Here is an 11,927-nt window from a genome sequence, read left to right as displayed (position 1 = left end):
GGAACGGGTGGACCGATTTGGACGAGACTTTGATTGGAAGGTAGCTGTTACCTTGCACACGGGAATATTCAGCGCTAACAAAGTTTACAGGCGACAGCTGGTTTTACACTAAAGATATTACTGAACCTCTAAAGAATTAAGATGTAAGCTGTAATTTTAATAACAAAAACGAGGAGCGTAAATAAATACTATTCAATCCTAAAAGCAACAATTTGGTATACCTAGTTTAAAATTAAAGGGACTGGAGCGATTTTATGGCTCTTAATTCACGTAAGTACAGTCTTTCTTTCTCTCTCTCTCTCTCTCTCTCTCTCTCTCCTTATTGAAAAAAAATAGTGATAACAATAAGTTTTTACTTCAGCGGTAGAAACACCTGAACATTGTATTCATGAATTACGACTTAATAAATATAAGTGCAAAAGTCGGTAGCATTAGTCTAAATCCCAGGAGCATAAAATGTCGCAAGCATTCCTAAATGAAAGAATAAAAGCAACATTTTAGGTCCGACGTAAACTGAATCGTAAAGCGACAATTTTACCTCACCAAAGTCGTTTACGACGTATACGAGGATGTTAACGACTGGGGTTACCAAACTTTAAGATCTAATACATTAATTAAAAGTTCTCATGGCTGTACCAAATTGTTTCAAGATCTAAGATCCACGGAAAACCAAACTTAAGTATACGATAGCGAATAGAAATAGAAATAATGTATTGAAAACAACAAACATTGAGCCATTATATTTGAATTTATACTAACTTTAAAAAAACAACAGAAAAACGTTTAGAAATCTCTGATTTAACAGAAGCATTTATATAAAAATAATAAACATCAGAAAATTGATGGCACAATCTACTAACTTTGGATAATTATTCGGAAACATCCAACAAAAAAAATCGAAACTGTTTGCGAAATATTAACAGAATGCGGTCAGCTTGAGAGCAAAATTGAAAATGTCCGACGCAGATAGTTCGGCGGCCGTGCATCGAGAATATTGATTCTGGGAATAACCAATGAGGTCGCGTCGGCCATATGCAAATGTCCGCTGTTTCCGACATATTTAGTGCAAAGCTAAACGAACAGGCAGGTCAACATGACATTAAAAAATCTACAAAACTTCCCACAACAACATAGAATTATGCCGAAGGATATGTGAAGCTTATTTCCGACCATTAGTGACGGCATATAATTAAAAGATAAAATTACATTTTTTTAAATTACAGAAGAGCTGTGCTGCAAGTGACGTCATTAAGTGGCCATCGAGGAAACTCCTTAGTGTCGATGTAATATAAAAAACGACACTAAATTAAATGACTGGCCATGAATTACAATTAACTTACAGATAATAATTACACTTGACACATGCAAACTTTTCCATACATATTATCCTCATTATAAATAAAAGGTGGTGCACTTAGCCCAGTAGCACTTACCGTTATCTACGAATGTTGTACAAGCGATAGTCGATACATTTCTATGTTCTTATAGGTTTGTGAACTTCCGTTGTAAATACCTATGGTTCCCCTTTTTTTGACCGATTTCCCAAAAGGAGGTACTAAATTCGTCTGTTTTCTTTTACATTTCATACATCTGTACAATACGGATTTTTAAAAAGATGTTTTATATATTTTAATATCGTCTTATTCCTTCTTTAAGATACTATAGTTATGTGAGGATGTTTGAGAGTAGCTCCAGAGCTTCAGAAATTAAGGAGTAAAAGGTTATCAAGGTAAGGGCATCTTATGAATCGCATGTAACGAAAATGAGTTATGAGTGTGGTACACCGGTAGAGGTAGACCTAGAAAGAGATGAATGGATTGCGTAAGGTGACATGATCACAAAAGGGAGTGATGACTAAGATAACGAATGATAGAGTTATTTGGAGGACAAAAACCCGGTGATGAGATGACGTTGATGATGAGGTAGGTACGTGAGCCACTTTTTCGGTGTTTTCAAAGAGTAATCGCAGAACAGGCTGCAGATATTCTAACCCCAAATGTCATTTTAATATAAGGTCATATTAGCAGAGCCAGGTGACCTTGGCCATTATTTTCACTAAAATTCTGAACCAGAAATGCATTGCAATTACACAATAATAAAGCGAACGATTTATATTTCCTTCGTTTGATAGGAATTAGTAAAAACTCATATACATATGAGGTATTTATTTATTTATTATTTTGCACAAAAGTTACAAACATATCATACTTAATATTATAAATGCGAAAGTTTAGATGGATGGATGTTTGAGAGTTTGTAGCCTAAACGGCTGAACGGATATCGATGAACACTTAGGGTACTTACTTTTGTTTTTTTTTTTAATTTCACGTGGACGAAGTCGCGGGCGAAAGCTAGTACTAAATAATAATGAATAACAAGTGACATTAGATTTTGGAGAGAAAGTGTGCCAAAAAATAGATTATTGAAAAATCATAAAATCTAAAGTAAGTTGTTTTTGAAGACTTGAACCTGGCAAGAGGAATACACAAAGCAGAATTTTATGGAAAAAAATAAAACTAAGGAACATAACACAGTTTGCATTTTTCCTTGACATTTAAACATCTCGTGACGAAAATAATTTAGTACTCATTAGGGCTGTTCTAGTATATCTAATTACGTAATCAAAGTAAACGAAACAGGGCGCAACAAGTACACCTAAACTTACCTTAATATCGAGGCTACATTTTTATACACCAATAGTAATTATTCCACACTTAAAACTGACTGTTTATAAAAAACAAAATTAAGAAAAAATCAACGAACACAAAAAAAAATAACTTTTCAATTTATTACTTATTTTACACGATATTTAATTGAAATTCGACTTATATTATTGCTTGAAATTTAATACTTTTATGGATATAATTTGCGAATTACGGAGTGATTTTAACATGGCCAGCCTGGTGGAAAGCTGGGCGGCCTTTGTACGGGGTATGGTGCAGGGCGCAGGCGTGGAATCGATCGCCCTCTAGGTTAGAGCATTCGAGGCAGCCCTAACTAGCTGGAAGCGACATTACGAAGCCCGAGCTGGGACGCAACAGGCCATTCAACAGCTAATTCTTATTCAACAAGTCAAATAAAACTTGCATTAACTTCTATACATTACAGACTAAATTATCTGTGCAAATAAATTCTCAAAGGTTTCTAGAGTACAAAATCTTTCATTGTTACGGTCGGTTTCCACTGACGATTTATTTGTATTAAAATACTAGCTTTCGCTTACGACTCCATTGCGTGATTAAAAAAAAAAACAAAACTAAGTAACCTATGTGTTTTTCCAGACTATCCTCTAAATCCGTTCAGGCGTTTAGGCTACAAACTCTAACAAACATCCATCCATCATCTAAACTTTCACATTTAGAATATTAGTAAGAAGCTAAGAAGTAAGATATATTGTCATCTATTTTAATCTTATTAAAAAAACAGAAATACAAGATGTTACGGTAAAATATTTCAGATTATCACTTAACACGTTACATGCCACTACGAAATGGAAATAAACTCCACAGTCTGTAGCATTGACAGTGTTAAGGATAAATAAATCAGATTATAATTTGTACAACAAAGTTTTACGAAATAGTATTACAACATGCACACCTGAAACTAAACTATCTCGCAACTGTAAAGTCGCGCTTTGATTCCTATAAGCTTATATAGAAGTCATACTACTCCGATTTTTAGTTGTGCAAACAGTTGAATTAGCTGAAACAGTCAACAATACAGTTGTGCGATAGTTTAGTCAAGGTGTGCCCGCTAACAGTACTTACTAAATATAATATCGTCATAAAACCTGAGCCCTTGTAATATTTGACACCTTAAGGACATATTGATTTAATCACAATACACAATTGTAATTTAATATTAAACTAAGTTAATTTCAGACTTCATATAATATTTTAATATTCATGTTAAATTCGAAGTTGTCAACGAGAGAAATTCATACCGAGTACTAAAAATCGAAACGGGACTAAGGCCCAATGATGTCACAAAATCTGTTGACAATACAATGTGATAACAAACATTGCACAATGGCGCTTATAGATTATAGTTTCACTATTGTTGATAAATATAGACACAATATTTACAGTATAATCTAATTTATTTTTGCACTAGTTAGAGAAGGGCAATGTTTTTCGAGGGTATATATTACGTTCTCGATTTTTCAAACCACAATCTGTCGAAAAACGCTATGAAATTACAGTTTAAAAAAATCTATTTGCGAGTATAATCTCCCAAATATCTCTGTATTCCTGCCATGTACCAATGTGATTATCGATTTTTCGATCTTTCATATGTACATAATTTACCCGACGTTCTTACGGTGAAGGGAAACATCGTGATGCCTACACATATCAACAAAGAAATTCAAAGATATGCGTGAAGTCAACCAACCTGCACTGGGCCAGCGTTGTTCACTATTGCCTAGTCACCCTTACTTAGAATAGGCTCCGAGCCCCTCGGTGGGAACGAATAGAAAGCTGGTGATTAATCTCACGGGCGTCATCCCACACTAGGGTCGGTACACAAGATTTTAAAAATCTTTGCGCTCAAAAACTGGGCTGACATAATATAAACACTAACAGAACGAGGCCTGGCCTACTGGCCAGTAGTCAAGTGCTGGCCTACGTGTCGACAACCCTATTCGTGAGAAATAACCTTTAATAAACCAATTAAAACAAATTATAATCAGCAGAGCAACATATCTAAACGCAAAAACGCTAAATAAACCATTGAGGTTTATTTAGCGTTTTTTTAGTTTAAGCTAGATTTAATTGTTTTTGTATTGTTAAAAGAGAAATAAAAAAAAAAAAAATCTATTTAGTATCAAGTATCAAGAGATTGCTATCTCAATTATTTCCTAGAGAATAAGAGGGATGGTAATACAGTTGCAAAACAGGAGACCGACAGACCGATATTTACAGACACACGGGGGAAATAGCACACAATTGTTGCGTGGGAAAATTATTTTCTACAAGATAACTTTATCTTCTTCTTCTTCTTCTTATATCTGTAAAGCTATAATTTAGACTCATACTCATGAATTTATGGTTCAAAATCTTTTATACAATAAAAGACTTTTAGACGAAAGTAGGTAATAATTAAAATTGGAATTTTTACAATAAAATTATCTATGGCAAGAACGGATTTAATATAGGCATATCGTTTAAAAAGATATGATAGATTATTGGTCCCTAACCAGTCCTCCGTGAATTTCACTAAAAGGTTACTCCTAATGTAATCTAAGAGAGAGCGCACATCTTTGACTAAATTATCGCACAATTGTTGTGCGATTGTCGATTGTTTCGCAACCAATTCACTATTTAGTTGCACAACTAAAAATCGAGTAGTGTGCGCACCTCCATTTAAGCTCACAGGAATCATAGCGTGACTAAACATTTGTTAACAGACTGTCCATTTATCTGACTAAGGGCCGATTACTGAAACTAATCTTAAACTTCGCTTCGTAAAATTGTAAGGGCAGTTGTATTTTAAGCGTGACTTTAGCATTAAAGACGTTGCTACATTTCTAAATATCGTATCAGTAATCGGCCGTGAGTTACGTAACAACTGTCTGCCGGAGACAAGTGTAAACGCGATGCTGTGAGATATCAAATTTTAAAACCCTTGCTTATCTTTTACTACGACTTATCTGTTATAACTAACTAACGCCCGCGTCTTCGACCGCTGAAGTACGAATTATTAAAAAACCCGAAATAACTTTACTTGTAAAGTATTGTCAATGTATTGTTGTCAATTTTTAAACCTTATACTGAAGGAAAACTTTCCACACCTACTTTCAGCCCTATTTATATATTTGGGGGATTAAATTGGAAAATCATTTTTAGTCACCTACATAATACCATATGCAAATGAATATATTCATAACATAAGGTAAACAAAAAAAACAATTTTAAATTAAAAAAAAAACACTTATTATATAATTTACCTTAAACTTAAAAATAAAGTTGTTTTTTATATTAATTTATATATAAGATCTTACAGTCAAACTATTTAATATTGTTTTCTAATAACCTATTAATCTACACTATTCTGCGGTTAACATAATCTGTTAGCAATATGACCTTATCTGGACCCTGTTATCTAAGCAGAGCGTAACCAGCTGTTATCAAAAAATAACGTAACTAATCTGTGATGCAAATTGCAATTGATTTTTTATTACAACTATACATGTATTCCACATATAGTACAGGAGCTAAGGCTCCCATGAAATGTAATGTAATTAGTGAGGAATAATAAAGCATTTATTTATTTCGACCATAACTCCATCCACCTGGAATTAAAAAATAAAAGTGACCAGCCTATATGTTCTTCCAGACTATCCTCTACATCTATACCATAAATTTCATCAACAAGCATCCATCCTTCTAAACTTCAGCATTTATAAAGTAAGAATAAGTAATATATTTGGAATTAAGGAAATATAAGAATTTAGATATTTAATATTAGCGAATATTTATCAATGAAACAAAAGTAACAGTACAGATATAATTAAGTCACATACAAAAAACATTACTACAAATTGAAAAACAATACAATCAACATGATCTGTGTACATAAATACAAAATTGCACTAGTGCGAGTGTGTATAACAGAAATAGTTTTTTAAACCGCAATTAGTGTTGGAATTCGAGCTTAATATTTCACGGTTGTTAAAAATAACAATAGAACACATTCCATTGTTTTTTCTTACATGTATAAATTAAGTGTAGTATTTTTTTTTATAACATAAGGTGGCAAACGAGCAAGCGGCCACCAGAATCCGCCAAACTGGCGAAGCGACCGCTGCACATAGATATCCGCAATTGCAGATGTGTTGCCTACCCCTATCCAACAGCGGAGGTGACGCACATGAAGAGAATATCTCCCCTTCCTATGTATCTCCTCCTCCATCAAATCCACTTCCCCGTCACATCCTCTCCTTATAAGAAAAGGGTGGTAAAGAGAAAGGGACTTAAATTAGGCCTCCGGCACCACACTCATCAGACGAAACACAGAATTGCTTCCATTTCACGCCCATCTTCTGTGTGATCGTGGTATTACACCGGGCATGCCGGCCTATTCATACTAAGATGTTAAAGCGGACACTACCACTGTATAGTAAGATAATGTGTGGAATACAGGGAATAGGTATGAAGGGGAAGGGAATAAAGGGATGTGAGCGAGAGCAAATCCCTGTCATCATGGGCATCACCAGCCAATCTAGTCTAGGTATAGCCAGCTACCATTATCATAGTACTATTCAAAGTGTTTATATATAATCTGTATTTTATCACTAACCCTGCTTAGGAACAAAGGCAGGTTTATTATATATAATGACTTTTTTTTAAATCTGTAACCCTGTCATAAGTCATTTAGATAAATACCAAAAAATGTAAATCAAAGATAGTATATTAAATACCTGATGATAAGACGTCTCCTTCGTTCACCTGGGGTGGCACATTCATGGCTGGTGTTCGCAGGCTGGAAATATATTTTTATTGCTTTAAGACATATGTACAGTAATTTTATATTAACAGAGACTCGGAACATTCTGTAAGTTGCTACACAGAATTCAATTTTTAAAGTAGCAGTGTTAACTGAGGACTGCATTCAGATCTATTGTTAAGATGTTTAAAAAAACATTTTAAAACTATGAACATCCTACTAATACTACAATTCATTCAATAAGAGTAGTAATGAGGTATATTCAAAACATATTGGTACACCAAGTAATTATGATTTTAGTATTTTTTTATTAATTGGTGTGACATAATGTAACAAACTAATCTTGCATGATTAAAAATGTTATCAATTTGTAAACATATAATAATTATATTCTTAATAAATAAAAATAATTAATAGAAGATTTCGAATCTTTTTGAAATGATAAATGAATTCTTTAGGAATATAAAAACAGTTGGGTAAACATGGTAACATAAAATGTAGTTCTTAAATTGAGTTAATACATAAATTAATAATTCAGAATCATGAAATATACTAAAATACAAATAATATACACCACATTAAAACTTTTTTCATTTATAATAATAATATGAACTTACCAACTTGTTTCCCGTAAAATGGTAAATTAATTTGTACTTTAACACATCCCCGCAAACTTTTTCATAACTTCACCTTACGCAAATATAGCGCAAGACATTTTCTTAACAATACCAGGAATATTTGAAACAATGGAAGTTAAATTTTATGCGGCAAACACTTTCACATTAGGACAATTCATGGAGTAGGGACGTAGCCACCTACACAAAACAATAATACAGTTATTCACAACACACATTAAAAACTGACACTTTAACTACATAAAATATATAAAATATATAAAAAATCACGCCTTATTCAATAACATTATTTTCATATCACATAAATATGATTAAAAAGTTACTTTTAAACAATTAAAAAGTTTAAAACTTTTGAGAAATGTCGACGACTTCAATTCCAAATTTCTGACTGACAAGCGAATGCCGAAGCCGGATTGGTGACACAAAATTCAAACAAATGACACCGTGTCAAAATACCAAGGAACTTTCATACAAAAATGTACACAGTGTTTAAAGCACTAGAATAGAATACACCGTGCGTCCATACACAGTGTCAGTAGTTGGAAACGCAAAGAAATGCATACCAGTTAAAAAAATAACCAAGTTAATTTAAATGACATCTTTATTGTAATTAATTAATGGATTACATTTAGTTAAAAAATCAATACAAAAATAAGGATAAAGGATAAAGAGCACGGTTTCATACATGATGTTATTGATATCTCTCACCATATTTCTTATTTGTGGAAAACAATTAATAATGTTGCAACACCGAAAACTATAATATTTTATCGTGTACGCAATAATCGTAATTCAATTATTTATTTAAGTACTCTTAAAAATGCAATAGGTAAGTTACAAGATTCAAAAAATAATTTAAAAGTGCATTTTGTTTTAAACACGAACTTTCAACCACTTGCGAAATTGGGATTTAAATTACGGGCAACATTGTTGCCCACTGCCAAAGCAGCGCGAACATTTGAATCAATTTGATTCTATCTAGACTAATTAGACTAGTTTTTTACTGTAGGTACATTTTTTATTTATTTTTACTTACATAAAAAGTTTTAACTCGGAACTAAAATCTTATTATCATCTGGCAACCCATCTTCAGTTTTTCTGGTGTTTTAGGCGGAGACCGTAGACCAAGGCTTATCTAAATATTTCTAATGGAATAAAACAACAGAATATGTAAATAAAAGTTTTTATTATTCGATTTCTTATAAAAATACTGACTTGATATTTCGTATATTTATTTTATAACATCTAATTATACACCTTTGGCTATTAGGTAACAAACTATGTAAAGTGTTATTTATAATTATTTATATATCGTTGGTATCTAAAATATGTAAATGTTTACAAATTATCTTCCCATTATAATAAATTCACGATTCATTGAAATTTAAAACATTCAAATAGGTATAAGCCTATTTGAATGTTTTAAGTTTGGCCTAATTTAAGTCCCTTTCTCTTTACCACCCTTTTCTTATAAGGAGAGGTTGCAGGAGATGGAGGTGGAGGAGATGCATAGGAAGGGCAAATATCCTCTTTATGTGCGTCTCCTCCTCCGTCGGATAAGGGTAGGCAACGTATCTGCAATTGCGGATGTCTATGGGCAGCAGTCGCTTCGCCATTTTGTCGGATTCTAGTGGCCGCTTGCTCGTTTGCCACCTTTTGTTATAAAAAAAAAGTAGGGTCAAATTATAAATATTTAAAAATAGCACCTATTTAAGTCTAAAGTATTAAAGATTTGTTGTGTAAAACGTACAAAAGACTGTAACTTGATATTTTTATTTGGTAGTTTGTCATCGGTATCATATATTAGATACCAGATGAAAACAAGAAACGTTAGGACAGATATTTGTTAAGGATTTGGATTTTTGGAAGGTTATCCAAAACCTATTTTATTTCCTACAAGATACAGTCCAATGTCTATATTTCTTACACGTAACATATATTTCCATTTACACAATATTCATAGGTACTTAATAATCATAATTTATATTTACAATTATTAGGTACAGTCGCGGAAATTCACGGTGCTCCATTTAAGGAAAAAGTACTTTAATTAATTGTTAGAGCTGCATTTCTGCCACGATATGGCGACAACTGTATAAACAGTAATTATTTTAAACTTCAAAACACACATCTTAAACAACTTCAACGATTATAAAGTTTTACTTTTAAATATTCACATTTTTTTAAACATATTCCACCAGTTTTTACATTTTACAACGCAACATCCTTGTATTTGGTCAAATCATCGGACTCGTTGCCGACCGACGTGTGACTATTCCGTACGTTATAAAACACTCTCTCTCTAGATCCACTGAACTGATACGGATCGTGTCTTAACAGATTAACACCATACGCCGCCTCCTCCCTTTTATAATCCGGATAGAATCGCGGATCGAAATCCGGGTACATCCTTGGATCGTATGGATACGGTCGGTAATATGGATACGCGATCTCACTTTTACAATCCATTCTATCGTCATATGGATCGTAGCTTTTCGGTGGATATTCGTCATTAGTGAATGCACCGACTACGGAGTGTCTGCGTTTGTATGGATTGTCATGTCCCCTGGGCCCTACCCAGGTGCCGTACGTCTGCGGCGAGGAATACTGCTTCGGGTATCCTCGCAGACTAGCAGCGTATTGTCTGTCGGAGAGGTGCTGCCAGTAGGCGGGCGGCGGCTGCGGCAGCACCACGGGGTAGCCGTGGCTCATCGACTGACGCGTCGCTAAGTGACGCCGGAGGTCCGGCATCGAGCCGGATTTACCTGGAAACGAGGTTATTTCACATTTAATTTACATTAAAAAAGAAGAATGTATTTTTTACTGCCAGTATCTTTAGAAATTAGCAGTAACATAATAAAATCTGTATCAATTGAAACTTCAAATTGCAATTAAATACAAGGTACAATCGCGGAAAACCACGATGTTCAACTTATAGAACAATTTCCTTGTTTCTTGCATTGAGAAAAACTCATCTTTTTACAAATAACCAATAAGGTAACAGTGAGCTGCGCAAATACCATGGTAATAAAGCTCTAGGAATAATTAGAGATGGAAAATAAATAGTGTTAATGTATCGATATGTCGATGTATCGTTGTGCGAGTGCTAATTCGGATGTCTTAGATAGAGGGAATTGTGAGGAGACTGACAAGGGAAGCTGACTACATATGAAATAAATGCTAGGAAGAAAGAGAGAGAGAGAAAGAGACAACGTATCGATATCGACAATAATTACTATTGTCAGGCAGGAAGCCGTCATTGGTGAACGCGCTGGGCGCCTCGGGCACGTAGTGGCTGGCGTCGAACTCACTGCCGCTAACCGGCGCTCCGTTCACGTAACCTGATTTCCTGAAACATTATTAATACGAAAATTATTATCTATACTTCTATACTGATATTAAAAAGTGGAAATATATGTATTTTTGTATGTATTGAAATAACTCATCTATTGCGCCGATTTCCAAAGTTTTTTCACCATTAGAAAGCTACGTGGGTTACATAGGCTATTTTTTTATTTCATGCGGGCGAAGTCGCGAACAACAGCTAGCCATGTTGTAACTATCTTCATATTTAAAATATATCGAGTATACTGTTGTAATTAGTACAGGAATTGCAATAACATTAAAAGAAATGTAAATTCTCTTTAATTATCTTCTCTACTTTTCAGTTCTTGTACAGTTCGTTTGTAACTTGGCCGTCACGTCTTTGAGCTGCAGTTTTCCATTTTCTAAATAGTTACAGATAAGTAATGCAAACCTGGCCTCCCTCAGCGCGTACGCCGACTGTACCAACACCACTCCGCACACGATGGCGGGCAGCCGGGCCACGTAGCACGCTAGTTCCGC

The 11,927-nt window shown here is 34.0% G+C and overlaps 2 protein-coding genes across 2 annotated transcripts in view; both read right to left on the bottom strand.

Annotated features, from left to right (window-relative positions):
• The window catches only part of LOC106110393 (rho guanine nucleotide exchange factor 18), a 32,677-nt gene extending 24,195 nt beyond the window's left edge, over positions 1 to 8,482 (bottom strand). The window contains exons 1-2 of the mRNA XM_013292221.1: positions 8,064 to 8,482; positions 7,421 to 7,482 (exon numbers count right to left, since the gene is read on the bottom strand). Coding sequence (XP_013147675.1) covers positions 7,421 to 7,466 — 46 coding nt within the window. The 5' untranslated portion in view covers positions 7,467 to 7,482; positions 8,064 to 8,482. The remainder of the gene's footprint in view (positions 1 to 7,420; positions 7,483 to 8,063) is intronic.
• Positions 8,483 to 9,734: 1,252 nt separating this feature from the next.
• The window catches only part of LOC106110385, a 16,920-nt gene continuing 14,727 nt past the window's right edge, over positions 9,735 to 11,927 (bottom strand). Inside the window, exons 4-6 of the mRNA XM_013292212.1 lie at positions 11,839 to 11,927; positions 11,318 to 11,430; positions 9,735 to 10,846 (exon numbers count right to left, since the gene is read on the bottom strand). Coding sequence (XP_013147666.1) covers positions 10,293 to 10,846; positions 11,318 to 11,430; positions 11,839 to 11,927 — 756 coding nt within the window. The 3' untranslated portion in view covers positions 9,735 to 10,292. The remainder of the gene's footprint in view (positions 10,847 to 11,317; positions 11,431 to 11,838) is intronic.

Source organism: Papilio polytes, unplaced genomic scaffold (assembly GCF_000836215.1).
Source record: "Papilio polytes unplaced genomic scaffold, Ppol_1.0 DF824225.1, whole genome shotgun sequence".
Classification (NCBI taxonomy): domain Eukaryota; kingdom Metazoa; phylum Arthropoda; class Insecta; order Lepidoptera; family Papilionidae; genus Papilio; species Papilio polytes.
The sequence above is the reverse complement of the archived record's forward strand: the minus strand, read 5'-3'. Positions and strand labels throughout refer to the sequence as shown.